The sequence below is a fragment of the Sardina pilchardus genome, chromosome 14 (genome assembly GCF_963854185.1).
Source record: "Sardina pilchardus chromosome 14, fSarPil1.1, whole genome shotgun sequence".
NCBI lineage: Eukaryota > Metazoa > Chordata > Actinopteri > Clupeiformes > Clupeidae > Sardina > Sardina pilchardus.
This window is the reverse complement of record NC_085007.1, coordinates 29,063,568-29,078,191: the sequence shown is the minus strand read 5'-3', so window position 1 is coordinate 29,078,191 and position 14,624 is coordinate 29,063,568. Positions and strand designations below refer to the sequence as shown.

Genomic DNA, 14,624 nt, shown 5'->3' with positions numbered 1-14,624 from the left:
TTATATTAGCCTAAGTAGTCAGTTGCCAAAGAGGATTTGGTCTGACTTAAAACAAATTCATATTGGGATATGTTGGGTCACACTGACCACAGAGGTTGTTCCACTTCTGTGGGTTAAGTATAGAGATGCATTGTCTTTGGGGGAATTGATAGGCCAGAGATATGATAGCTTAGAAGGGGAGTTGATGTGTTGAATAAAATTATACTGGTTGGACATCTCTATTTGGTTGCTGACTCTGTGCGTTGGCTTATGAAATAACAAATCTAACCCTCTTGCTTGTACTTATGTGATCACGTTTGTCACGTTTTCAGCTGTCATAACTTTCTTCTGTGCTGTGCTCCTACACTGTAAGGTGATGAATTCATTAAAAAATATCACTATAGATCACACTTCTGCCCAATCAATTTACTCTATTTCAAAAGGTAGAAAACTGCCATTTTCAACCCTAATATGAGTTCCAGATGAAGGCAGAAGAAATCATTTAATGTGCACCTGTCTGATCAATTAGGATAGGCTACCTTAAACAGGTTTACAAATACATGAACAGAACATGAGGGTCATTAGTCAGATGAAATAAAACAAGGAAATGAATGTTAAAGACACAGGGCAATTCGGAGTTTTAAATTAAACTTTTGATCCAACCGATGCGAATAAAGAAACTGCATCACGCTGCTTGGTGGGAAAGACAATCCACAAACTACAAATGAGGACTATAACTTTAACTAGTGAGGGAGGCCCCATAATTGAGCCTTCAACCCAAACAATCTCAATTAGAAAGTCTTTAAAAAAATATAGGCCTACTACAGCAGTAGTAGGGTATTTTTTATGAATAAAAAAAACTGTGATGACTTTCACTGTATGGGGCAGGCTATTTCACTGTTAAAGTGGACAGCTTTACGAGTAGTGTGAATTAGATAAATGGGAAAAAAGGATATTGGCGTTTTACTGAATAAACTGGAGTATAGGCATATAGCCTTCAAATAACAGGCTATTTTAACTCACGGATTAATTTTATACACTTTACTCATCTCCTCCCCTAAAGAAGGAAGCAATTATGTGATGTACAGGTGAACCGGAAGTTGAGGCTGTTTTGTTGACATCAGGGGCGAAACCAAAAATAATAAAGAGATCATTAAGTGTCAACATATTGAAATTGTATTGCATGATCTTACAGTATCGGCAGTGATCTATATTAAGGTACGGGAAGGTATGGTAATTGTTTGCATTTTCGGTGTTGTCAGATAACAGTGCTTTCCGATGGCTCTTCTGAGATTATTACACTCTAGGAGGCTAGCCAGTTAGGTAGCATGCTAATCGCAGAGCCTGAGCTAACCAATTGAGAATTAGCTACCAAGAAGCAGCTCTCGGGAACTGTATGGCTAGCTGGGAAGCTAGGTATATGGCGTTTATATGAACCGGGTTCAGAGTATATGAGTATGTTGGCATGTGCGATTTCTTTTACTTCTGCAGTTAATATATCTTGGCACACTTAGTGGTTTGTTTGCATGTAGTTAACGAGTATGCGTTAACAGCAAATAATCTTAGTTGACAGCTTATCTAGTTTTGACCAGCTAACAAGCTAGCGAGCTTGCTGTTATTGACTGTATAGGCTCAACTGCGTAACATTTGATCATCTTTGTCATCTTTTCTTTCAACAACTAATGTACATATTTTATCTTACGTAGTAAACAATCTGTCTGCATACAATAATCAGCTCTATGATTTTGGAGTTAAATGTCTGTGAACAGTATTTTACAGCGAAAGAATTTCGGTTTCTCTTACTTTCACAGCTAGGGCTAGCTAAAGCTTCAGGTAAACATACGAGAAATAGTTTATACTTGTGTAATAACGACCTATAGACTTTGTCAATGGCGCATAGTTTAGAGGCCCTTGCCGTAACAGTGGTAGTTCTTAAGTGTTAAGTGTAAGTAGCAGAATTTACAATTGTGTGATCGGCAGTCAAAACGTATTGTCAACAGTGTTTTAACTATACCGTTGCCTTGTTGGTTCTGGGCAGTCAAAATAATGTATTAATATATTTGAATAAGTTGTGCTACAGAGCTTCTTTTTTAAGTTGACACATTCCAAAATCAATCTTCAAAAGTCCTTTACTTCCTTATTAATATAATTACAATATCAGATCATTTTTGTGCGTGTGGGTGTGTAGGGAGAGGGGGGGGGCATTGACTTGTTCAGTCTACTAATTAATTCCTGTTGTTTTACTTTTATCTGCAGGTATCCTTGGTTTGATAGCCTCTGACGGGCTGTATTTTTGGCAGTATTCGTTAGTGTCTCCTATCTCTCCTGGTGCTCTCTCAATGACTACTGCCTGAGGACGACCCAGAAGTCCCCCTGTCTCATCCAGGTTCCAGACCAGAGAGAAAGCAGGGAAGCGGCCATGGCGGCCAAAGCGGGGGACAACCCAGACAGCCTGATGGCTCTGTGCACAGCTTTCTGCTTGCGCAACCTGAGGCGGACGATGTGCTACCTGGGGGACAGGAACAAGCTCACCCTGCGTCCAGACGTGTTTCTTCCAAGCGAAATCTGTGACAAGCTGGTTAACGCGTAAGTTATGCTCAGGGGTCAGGAAATATTTAGTATAAGCGGGTAGCTGGAGGGTTTTATTTTTGTAAAGAAAAACTTAATATATATATTTAAAAATAATGGCATCAGTTAAAGTATGGAGCATATATATTTCCCCCTCCACATTTTATACCATGACATGGCTGTGTATTTTTTTCCTTTTGATGCAGGTATGTAGAGCTGGTCCACACAGACAGCAATTTTGAGCCGCAGGACGGCTTTTTCCAGCTCTTCTCAGACCCACGCAGCACCAGGCTGACCCGAGTGCAGCTGAGAGAGGACCTGGTGCGAGACAGAGACCTCGAGGCCATTGGGAAACAGGTATTGTGGACGTGGGGGGTTAAAACGGGTAGTGTTACCATAGGTGGGGTGATTGGGTGAGGTAAAAACTGGACATCTGTCAAAGGTAGAGAACAAACAGATGGAACATCTCACCTAAGCGAGTGGTCCTGTAGTGCCTGAGGGTGAAGGGTGTGCTCCAAAGTGTTCCAGAGATCATTACCTTAATAACTGTAATGACTGCTCTTCTAAATTCTTTTGTTAAACATGTATGTGGAGTGTATGAGTGTATGTATTAGTAGTAGGTATTTGTATAGACTGTGAGTAGAGATATGTCACTCAAACTGCTCTTCCTGTGCATCATCAAGGAGTCAAATTGCCCATATTTTCTATCCGCTGTGATTAATAATTAATAGCATCAGTCACCACAGGTGTGCACACACTCACTTATGCACATTCCGACCTTTTCTTGAGCTAAGTAATTAACACCTTACACTGTGAAATACTCATTTCGATAAATCGGCCACCTTTCCCACCAGGGCTCAGATTCCCATTGGCAGGCACATGCATGTACAGACAGGCCGCTCTGAAAGGTCACTTGGCCCTTTTGACTGGCATGGCTGATTCATTATCCCAGTGCTTAAGTGAGGATGTGTTGGATGATCTGGCCTCAGTCCATGCTGGGTAGTGGTGGCGGGGGGGGGGGGGGGGGGGGCACTCTTACATTCCTCATTTACAGGCAGGGAGGGGACCTTGCCCTGTCATAAAGCACTGTGTCCCAGAGAAGCACTCCTCAGCGTAATAATATTACATAATTATGTAATAATGATGCAGTGAAATTAAGTGATGGCCTGCCAAATTAGATCAGGCGGTTTTGATGATAATGTTGCAAAATTGAGCTGGACCTTTGAGCTGAACACTCAAAGAAAATGTTATGTTAATGTATATTTTTGGAAGCAAAGTAAAGGATGTTGATCTTGTCCTAATGTTGACTGTAGGGAGGACATGTTTTGTTAGTATATCATTCACAGAAAGTGATGGAAAAAAATCTTACATTTTCTCTACAGTTTCATTGGCTGTTTGATTGGTGATTTCCCCTAGAATCATTGTTTGTTCTGTGCTTAACTCCAAAATGACTTTTAAATTGTACAGGTTCAGTTGTTGTTCAGATATAACTGTGCAGGGTAACTGTCTGCATAGCTAGGATATGCATGCACCATATCAGCACTTCAGTGGGAATGGGCCCTGGGACTTTGGCAGTGTTTGCGCCATGCACATGCCCCCTCTTAGCTGGGTTGCCAGGACTCTCCTGTCTGGGTAACACGTTCCTCCCCGTTGGCAGGATCTCATCGAGCTGCACCTGACGTACTGCAACGGCCTGTCCGCGCGCAGCCTGCGGGCACTGAGCAGCTTCCGCCACACCCTGGTGTCCCTCAGCCTCTTCGGCTGCACTCGCATCTTCTACAGGAAGGGCGGCGCTCCGCTGGCCTGCGCCGAGGAAGATGACGACGACGAGGAGGAAGAAAGGCCAGCCAGGGCTGCACTGGAGAACAATTTCAGCTTTCAGGTAAGGGATGCATTGTAGTCTGTGTAGTGTTTTTGTAAGGTATTACATGAAGGCTTTCTAATGCTTGGTGACTTTGTAGTGATATGCCAAAGTAAGTTAGACAATGACAGAAGTGCCATTCTTCATGGTATGAGGTTATGTGCCATCAAAATGATTTTGTAAACATTATGTTAAGGTGAAAAAAACCTCTTAAGGGTGCCTTTAGTAAGGAATACATTGGCACTATTGTATTGTTGTATTTTGGCACAATGTTCCGATATTATTTACTATATACTGTAATACATGATGGCATCAGAAATGTATGCCAGCTGTGCAATTAAGATTTGTATAATCTGCAACCTAAAAATGTAGAGAAACTAGGAGATTACCCAGGAGCTTTCTGTACATAGACTCATGGGAGTTTGTAACATCGCTGTTATGTAACCTCTCTCTCTCTCTCTCTCTCTCTCTCTCTCTCTCTCTCTCTCTCTCTCTCTCTCCTCCTCTCTCCCCCTGGATCTCTTGTTCCTCTCCTCCCAGGGCTTTAACCGGCTGCGGCTGTTGAACCTGGGCGGGCTGCCGGAGGAGGTGGACGCGGAGGCGCTGCTCAAGCCCCTGCCGTCCCTCACCTCCCTGGACCTGTCCAGCATGCACCTCCCCCGCGCCACCTTCCTGGCCCAGTGGAAGGAGCGGCTGGCCTCGCTGGTGCTCTACAACGTCGATCTCTCGGAGGAGCTGGTCAGCACCGTGGTGCAGATGAGCCAGCTACGGTGAGTGTGCCACCGCACAGTGCGCCTCTGTGCTTTGGGCTCCGAGTCCTGCGGGTGTTTTTGTGGCACAGGAAGACTTTTTATGGGAGTGCAGTGCAGGGTAATTTAGGAGTGTGAAGCAGGCTTGTAGGTGTTTGGGATGGATGGCTGAAGCTAAACTGATACAGCACCAGGTCTCACTGATGATGTCCTGAATAGTGTTTAGTTAATAATGGGATGTTTTTATCATTTGCTGAAGTGAAATCTGCCCCTGCCCCCTTATTGAAGGACATCTATTAAAACGTAAAGGCAATCAACACTATCAGCTTTATTACTAAATCAGAGAGGGCATCAGAAGTTGAAGAAGTATAGCTAATAACAGAATAAGACAATTACACAGAAATACAGAAATAAATATAGAACCAGGTACATCTCCCTTTAAGAAAGGTAATGTCCTCCACCCATGTCTTTTAAGCTAAGAACCAGTGACTAATACTCCAACTAAGGTTGAAGGAACAATTGATTCTTTGATTGATTGATTCTTGTTTGATTCTTGCATTTCAACTAATGCAATACATAAATCATAAAGGCTGCTATTAATCACACAGGTTGTGACTATGATTATTTGCAAGTGTGCAAACAAAGTTAGGCTGTTATGCAAAACCGATTGTCATGCAGTTGCTACCTCCTGAGGCAACACAACTAACATGTTGCAACTTGAAAAAGCGCTATAGGTAGCAGTATGATGAATGTCAAGCAAAAAAGGCTAGCAGAATTGTGCTGGTCTTGCTCAAGACACAAGTAAGCAAACAACCATTTCATAGTCAAGGAATGTATTATATAGTGAATATTGAGCTAAAACATGACTTTCAAAAATGATTTGTGAATCAAATCACAATTACATCTCAGAAAAATCGCAATGATACAGTATATTTTCCCTAAATGGTTCAGCCTGAAGTCCAACCTCTTCTCCAGTCCCCACCCTCCCCTCTAGACTACTGCCCTCCCCCTTATACTTCCTTCCGCTCCCCACCCCTCAATTTCTCTTCTTTTAATTTCCCCACCACCACCTACTGTACCGTAGAGAAAAACATCTTGTTCTCTCCTCTGTCTTTGTATAGATCTTCTGTGGCACTATATGTATAAATATTATTTCTTTGTTTTCAAATCTGCATACAGGACATCAGACAATTCTCCAGACATTTGAAATCTTTTCAATGAATAAGAATTAAGAATGAGTTTAGCAAATATCTTGTCCTTGATTCAAGTGTTGGTTATCAAAGATTAAGACCTGACTCTGTGTGATCGGTGTAGTAGACATCATTCTAACCCTCTGCAAAACGGTGTTTCTGACAGGCACCTGGACATCTCTCGTGAAAACCAGCGCTCCTCCAAGTTCAAGATGACCAGGAAGATCCTGACCACCGTGGTGCAGAGCCTGGGCAACCTGGTTTCTCTGGACATCTCAGGCCACATCATGCTGGACAACTGCACAGTCCCACACTTTGAGGAGGCCATGGGGCCACCAAGGTCAGATGCTGGACATGTCATCTACAGCTCCTCTCATATGTGTTGTTTTTTTTTTTGGGGGGGGGGGGGTACTGTTGGTAAGGTGTGCCTGAGGAAGAGGGTGTATTGGTATGGCATTTACATGGCGTTTTCATAAAGACTAGTCATACCTCTACTTTAGATGAAGAATATTGGTGGCTTTCCTTACAGTATATTATTGTCTCTTTGTCTCAGGATGTTTCCATCTACAAAGCCAAGTGGTGTTTAGAATTAACTGAATTAACACTCAGTGTTTTGGTGTGTGTCCCAGTATCGAACCCAGCAAGAGCAGCATCATCCCCTTCCAGGAGCTGAAGAGGCCACTGCAGTTTCTTGGACTGTACAACACCACCCTCTGCAACGTCATGCACATCCCAGCCTACAAGGTGAACCAGCTTTCATTGACTGGGCACAGCAGCATCTTGTAGAAACGCACCGTATATATTTTAGAAATGCCCTGCGCTATCTAATTCAGTGTAGATGTGCACTGTAATATACAATCATATTGGGGGAAAAAACCCATATAGAATATATCTGAAACATGAATAAAACAATATATAGAAAAATTGAGCACTGTAGAGTGAGCTAAAGGAAATGTGCATTTGTCCTGCTTCCTCATGTTAGGTGACTGGCTCCAAAAACGAGGACCAGGTTCTGAACGCTATCGAGGCCTACACAGAGCACCGGCCTGAACTGGCCCACCGGGCCATCAACCAGCTGTTCGACATCGCCAGGATACAGCACTGCAGCCAGCTGCTGCGAGCTCTGCAGGTCAGCTCACACACTCAATACTGAACCGGACACTAAAATAAGTAGCCAGCATCTCCTGCCCTGATCACTTTTGTTCAACTGAGTTGATCTAGTAATCTCCTTAGTAATGTCAACTGATCTGAGATCTGTTTATTGGTGCAAGTAGCATGTGTCATAAGTTTAAGCTGGGGAGGGGGTATGAGTAACTGAACAAGGGATTTGCATTCCATGACTGGCTTTGAACTATTTTAATACTGTATAAACGTCTCAGCCAAGGCCCATATTTGGTTACTGGTATGTCAGACATGAAAAGGATGTTGTTGGTTTGTCTGAAATTGAGCTCAATATGACATTAAGACAAATTTGTGTTTAAGTGGTGGATTAACCTATTTCCAACACTTGATATAATGATATAATGTGATATAATACAAAATAGGAACTCTTTTTCACTGACCGTAATTCTCTGTCTATTGGCCCTCAGCTGGTTATTGCCGCCCTCAAGTGTCATAAGTATGACAAGAGTGTCCAGGTGACAGGCAGCGCAGCGCTGTTCTACCTGACCAACACCGAGTACCGCTGCGACCAGAGCGTCCAGCTGCGTCGGCAGGTCATCCAGGTGGTGCTCAACGGCATGGAGCAGTACCAGGAGGTCACGGTGGGTCTCCCGTAACACACACACACACACACACACACACACACACACACACACACACCACACATCTATGGCTGAGTGCCAGCACACATGCGTGCTGCTCTTACACAAGATATCAGTCAACGCATGACAGGTCACCACTTTCAATGTAAAGCTTATGGAGTTCTCAGTAGTATGGAAAAGCTGTACAGAGGTCGCAGGTTTTACAGACTACATGACTTCACTAGTCGTATGATCTCTATATGGTTCAGAATATGCGAATTGTTGTGTGTTCAGTCTATACAACTGATCCGCAACAGGGGTAGCAACAGATTACATAATCTTTCACAAGGAGAAATCCCTGACAAATCCGTCTTCTCATCAAACTTGCATCAATCGCAGCAAGAAGAGCAGAGCTGCTGTTGAAGTTGAAGTTTTAGAGAGACTATCTCTCTCTCTCGGATTTCCAGATTATTTCGAAAAACTAACCTCATAGCAGTAAAATGCTGCCCTGCAGTGCTGATGCAAATCATGAATAATAATATGACTCTGCTCCCTGGCACAGTGCATCACCCTGCTCTCCACCACTGGACCCCACTACAACACTGCTTTTTATAGCACATACATGTAGCACTACGGTGTGTACGATTACTTACAACTTTTCATGTCTGCAACATACAGTTAGGTTTATGGATATTATTCTGTGTGCTGTTACTGCTGTGGTCCCATTGGCAAACATCTCCCCAGACACAATCACCCAGGCTTAGTGATTAGCTCATTTCTTAGCTTGAGCCAAGATTTTAGACTCCCAAAGGAAGTGGAGCATTTAGGCTACACACTGTTAAGAGTGCTCAGCTACTGTCTTGAAGTGCAGAGATCCGAGCATGGCTGCTCACCCGCTAAGTCTTTGAGTGTCGTCCGGTCTGCTGAGTCTCTGAACACAAGCCTCCGTGTTTTCTCTCTCAGGTCCAGAGGAACTGCTGCCTGACGCTGTGCAACTTCAGCATCCCGGAGGAGCTGGAGTTCCAGTACCACCGGGTCAACATGCTGCTGCTGAAGATCCTGGAGCCGGCCCGGCAGGACGAGTCCATCCAGCGCATCGCCGTGCATCTCTGCAACGCCCTCGTCTGCCAGGTGGACAATGACCACAAGGAAGCCGTGGGCAAGATGGGCTTTGTCAAAGTAGGTGGTATTGGGAGGAGTGGGTAATCAGTTGCTGGTATCTCTGGTAAAACTTTGTTGGTTTGGTGATTCTGCTGCTACGGTAGTCACATTTACTGAAATGAAACATTTGATGTCATAGTGACGTGCTGGGAATAGGTTGGTTAGTGTTGCACTTTTTGTGTGTTTACAATTAGATTTACATTCCAATTACAACATTCAGTTTAGTGTTCACTGAGATATGACAAAGGAAGGACATTCCCAACTTTACTCATGGGAAAATCATCTGATCATGTATATGAAGAAATTATTTTTATTGTGAAGTATGGTACGTATGGTAATACGTGTTTATACAGGCAAAATACTTTTATGTTTTCTCCTCACACTGTTCATTTCAATCCCTTAGACGATGCTGAATTTGATCCAGAAAAAGCTACAGGATAGAATGGTAAGTATTGCATTCACAGTAAATGTATGGGTATGGTCCTCTTGCACTGTGGCCCTGAGTAAACACCACTCTGCTTGACCACAGTGTGACCAGGTCATGGAGTTCTCCTGGAGCGCCCTGTGGAACATCACCGACGAGACGCCCGACAACTGCCAGATGTTCCTCAACTGCAGAGGAATGAGTCTGTTCCTCGAGTGTCTAGAGGTTAGCAGACCTCACTGGTCACCACCCTTTACTAGGCACTGCGCCACTCTGCACTCAGCAAACTGGTAGAGAAAGCTATTAACACCAAGATCATGGATCTGATACTCTGGGACACCAGTTACTGTGACGTAAACAGTAATGCAAATGTTAGTGTAGCTGTATGCACATGTGAAAATAGCATGCTACACTACTGCCTGCTACTCCACTCAGATCTCCATGACATTAACACCTCGACTTGATTCACAGTTCACTCATCTCACTACATAGTTTCTTGTGGAACAGGGCTGCTGTAATGCAAAGCTAATCTCCCAGTAATCTGACCAATTCCGAATATTGCATGCCATGGGTCTGTATTGCGCCATGTGTCATCTGGCCCTTCTCTCCTGATTAAAATGTGATCACCACAGGTGATTCATGCTGTGTGTTTGATCCTGAAGGCCAGGAAGTAACTCAGTGGCCATACTGCCTCCAAGCTGCCATCTGAAATCCATTTTAATATGAGATGATCTGATATGATTTTAATAGGATCTGGAATCCGTCTTAAGAAGGCTTTAGTTTGCTCTGGGGCTGTTACTTCCTAACACTTCACCATCTGTGTGAGTGTCTTAAGACAGAACAGCTGATGTAATCCTTTTTTTCGGTCTCCCCTCTCGGCAGGAGTTTCCAGATAAGCAGGAACTGCACAGAAACATGCTGGGGCTGCTGGGGAACGTGGCGGAGGTGAAGGCCTTGAGGCCACAGCTCCTCACCTCAGAGTTCGTCAAAGTGTTCACGTACGTACGGCCCCGCGCCACACTCACGCTCCCATGCTCTCGATAAAGACGTTGTCGTTATCTCAGCGTTGTAAAACCGTTGTCTTTGTCGCGTGTCTCTCACAGTGACCTGCTGGACAGTAAGGCCGACGGCATCGAGGTGTCCTACAACGCCTGCGGGGTGCTCTCCCACATCATGTTCGACGGGCCGGACGCCTGGCCCATGGAGGAGCCGGGGAGGGACTCGGTCATGCAGAAGATGTGGGACGCCATCCAGAGCTGGGACGTCAGCTCGCGGCGCAACATCAACTACAGGTGAGGAGACACCTGCTGCTCTACACGACCCAGGTGAAAGGTAGCGGGGTCATCATATGGGTTTCTTTATGTGAAAAACAAGAAGGGCAATTACCAGGAAACTTGTAAGTTATAACTTTGAATCTGAGAAACTTGAACTTGAAACATGAATATGATCAATGATGAGTCCTTGCTCTTATGCTTCACTGTGAATTTTTTTGTTGTGTTGTCATGGGTACGCTGGCAACTACGCCACTCCGTTTCGGCACTGTCTCTGTGTTCTGTAAAGCACTTTGGGTTGCACTCAGTGCACGTTAAATGCGCTATATAAATAAAAGTACCTTACCTTACCTTACTGTGTGTCACTAATAATAGTATACTACTTATAATGATGATGATGATAATAATAATACTACTAATAATAATGCTATTGGCTTGGAGTGAGTATTCCTGTGGTTTAGCTGTAGCTAAATGCAGCTGGGAAATGACTGCATGTTGTGTATGTGCAGGTCTTTTGAGCCCATCCTCCGTCTCCTGCCCCAGAACATCGCTCCTGTTAGCCAGCACTGGGCCACCTGGGCGCTCTACAACCTAGTGTCTGTCTACCGTGAGTGTCTCAACCTGACTGCTGTATTTTATAGAGCGAAAAACAAATGTTACTTTAAAACGTCGTTCCTTTTTCTCTCACTCACACACACACACACACACACGGACAAAGATGGAAATAGTTACAAAATATTGTCCGTGCTCTTACCAACCTTTTGTTCCTTTCTCTTCATCAAATAGCAAATAAATACTGTCCATTACTGGTCAAAGAGGGTGGGATTCCGCTCTTGGATAAAGTCTTGGAGATGGAAAGTCATCAAGACACAAAGAACATGGCAAAGTATGACCTCCAACTCCTCACATAATGTGTGCTATGTTTTGTATAACATTTGTTCATAAGTATTTGTTCCTTAATGCCAATATTCTGTCTATGCCTGATGGAAGTCATATTTAAACACTTTAACTGAACTTATTTTGTGTACTAAAATTGCTGTATGAAGACTCCTTTGCCCCATAATTTGAAATCCATATCACATCTCTGAAGAGTGGTGCAGTTTACTCATAAAATGCTTCTTGGTGCTAGTTGAAGTAAGGTCCTCTCAGTCGACATCCATCTTGGTAACGTGCTTTGGTCAGTTATCGGGCAGCTGTTTCCTATTCAAGTGAATAGGGAGACAGACAGGAAAGGGCGAGATATATGTGCAGACAACTACCATATTGTCGTTACAAACTAGCCCCATGCATTTGTGTGGTGGAACTTGTCTCTTCATTAGAAAGTGTTTGGTTGCAGGCAGCTCCCATACAGTCGTTAATTCTCTGTGTGACTTTCAGGAAAGTGATGGATCAGTGTGCAACCTTTAAAGAGGACCCCATGGACACCAGCAGGTAAATGGCGAGAGGGCAGGAGGTCGGCTGAGCTGGACAGGCCTCTGGCCGAAGAGATCACAGATCACAGACCATCACGGGATCATGTCCACTTCCCTTCGCACCAGAGTCCTTTATGAGCATCGATTCACTGTAGAGCAAAGCAAACTTAAAAAATGTTGCCTCGTGGTCAACAACTTCTTTTTTTTTCTGGGACCTGACACTGGTCAATCAACACTAGGGAAGTCAAGACCTGGTACTACACGAAGATGTGTGTTGATTTGTTTGGGGTTTGTTTTGTTTTTTTTTCCCCTCTGTTGTTGTTGCACATGGTAAGCAGTATTTTTACCATTCATATTAGCTGTGTGTGTTTTACTTTTCATTTGTTTGATTTGCCTTTTATTTGTTTAAGTATATATGGTGTGTGGATGTCTGTGCGTGTGTGTGTGTGTGTGTGTGTGCGCGCGTGTGTGTGTGCGTGTGTGCGTGTGCGTGTGTGTGTGTGGACATGCACATATGTGCAATACCACAATGTATGGAATCTCTCTTAGGAACAACACATTGGGTGATTCTCATTTTTTCTTATATGTTCTAAAAGAAAGAAAGGAAATACATTGGCAAGGAATAGGCTATATTGGCCTTAGGGGTTCTCTTGGTCCCATGGAGGGCCTAACCATATAAGCTTAAAGTTGTGCATAGTACACATTGTACAGGCACAGTCACCTGAGCATAACCCTGTGCGAATATTACCGCCAGTCCTCCTGGAAGACGGGACGTGAGACAGCTGATCCACGACCTTGGGAAGCTAGTTTTACACACAGAGGTCATACCTGGAGGAACTTGTGCCACGAGTGCGCTGTTCTCCAGGCATGGTCACAATATGATCAGAACGAGGATGACTTTTCATTGTACATATTTGGAGGTAAAGCTTTCTCATGGTTTTTTTGTTTGTCTGTTTGTTTGTTTGTTTTGTATGTATGTTTTTATGACATAATTATAAACATTTATGTGATGCTGTCCCCTCCGATGTGGTTCATCTTTCCTGTTTTCCTCTAAAGGAAGGCATTTGTTCACCAAGTACAGGAGTGGGCAGAGAAGAGACAAATAGGGAGTCTGCTACTATGACAGCACAAAGACAACTATACCGACCCCAAGCTGTTTTTTATTATTATTTATTGTTTTTGTTTTCTTTTAGGAAGCATAGCAGCATTTTAAGTGTTCCATATCCATGTCAAAAATCATTCACATGCCTGTATTTGAAATTGGACATTGCGTTTGTTTTGGGCTAATCTTTCATTTGTATTATTAGTTAACATCCTAAATTATCCACTCTATTAATTATAGGTGGCCTAAAATATGTTGAATATGATGAATACCCTGTCCTTTTCTCATTCACTGCTGTGTTTTTTTTTTTTTTTTTTTTTAATATATATATATATCTTTGGCAAGGAGACTTCTCCAGATTCTTACGTCTCACCTGACAAGACTGTTTTTTCCCATGTCGAACTACCATGAATGACCGTATGAAAGTTTTCATTTGATAAGTGTAGGCAAGTTGCAATATATATATATATAAATATATATATTTACTTCATAATAAACAATGAATCTTATGATTATTCTGTAAAATTTTAGTCTAATTTGGCCTCTGTGATTGTTTTTCACTTTGAAAGTCTGCAATAAACCTGTGAGACACTTGACTGTCCAAGCATTATGCAGTCACTTACCAAGTGGGCATACCGCAAGGACTATTTAGACTGTTTGTTTAATTATTATTTCTGATCGTGTCCCTTCTATAAGTCTTACAGAAGACAGAGGACTGTAGTTTGAGACAAGCTTGCATAGAGCAGAACGAGTGATGGGTGTGGGTTTATTGATTTCTTTCGGCAGTGTGGACATTCAGTGTGACAGAATACTAAAATGCACCTAAATGAAAGTCTTTTAAACATTGCTAATGCCTCATGATTTCCTCCAATGTCCTTGTGCACATATGTTTGAACAAATACTACCCATATATCCATTTTATATATATTTTCCACAAAACACTGGTCACTGGTGGCAAAAAAAATTACTTGTTTTTCACTGCAAGTGTACTGTTAATTTAGGGAATTCAGATCAAGACTCAAGCTTTTATCATATTTCAAAACATCACTCCTTTATGTCCCCTTCATGTAGGGAAATGGGAACCTGCACTAGCTGTACCTCATTCTTTTTTATTTTATATACGGTGACCGATGATCACATCGTACCAAGGGACAGAACAGTGGAT

The 14,624-nt window shown here is 43.0% G+C and overlaps 1 protein-coding gene across 3 annotated transcripts; it reads left to right on the top strand.

The window, feature by feature from the left end:
* The first annotated feature begins 1,072 nt into the window (after positions 1–1,072).
* zer1 (zyg-11 related, cell cycle regulator) lies at positions 1,073–14,305 on the top strand. 3 transcript variants are annotated; one of them, XM_062553406.1, is made up of 17 exons: positions 1,073–1,197; positions 2,236–2,565; positions 2,754–2,904; positions 4,205–4,429; positions 4,949–5,178; positions 6,514–6,687; positions 6,977–7,091; positions 7,330–7,476; positions 7,937–8,110; positions 9,053–9,268; positions 9,654–9,695; positions 9,780–9,899; positions 10,557–10,672; positions 10,778–10,966; positions 11,455–11,552; positions 11,732–11,831; positions 12,323–14,305. In XM_062553406.1, exons 2-17 carry the CDS (start codon positions 2,399–2,401, stop codon positions 12,378–12,380), a joined length of 2,322 nt encoding a protein of 773 aa, XP_062409390.1. In that variant the 5' UTR covers positions 1,073–1,197; positions 2,236–2,398; the 3' UTR covers positions 12,381–14,305. The 3 variants fall into 3 exon arrangements, with proteins under 3 accessions (XP_062409390.1, XP_062409391.1, XP_062409392.1); XM_062553407.1 differs by having other exon boundaries at positions 1,073–1,207; XM_062553408.1 differs by lacking the exon at positions 1,073–1,197 and adding an exon at positions 1,355–1,395.
* The last annotated feature ends 319 nt before the right edge of the window (positions 14,306–14,624 follow it).

Excerpts from the sequence above, each read along its gene's own strand:
- zer1 (XM_062553406.1), top strand. The coding sequence starts at position 2,399 with ATGGCGGCCAAAGCGGGGGACAACCCAGACAGCCTGATGGCTCTGTGC. Across the intron at positions 7,477-7,936 it reads AGCTGCTGCGAGCTCTGCAG|CTGGTTATTGCCGCCCTCAA; the intron begins GTCAGCTCACAC and ends ATTGGCCCTCAG. Across the intron at positions 9,696-9,779 it reads AAAAGCTACAGGATAGAATG|TGTGACCAGGTCATGGAGTT; the intron begins GTAAGTATTGCA and ends GCTTGACCACAG.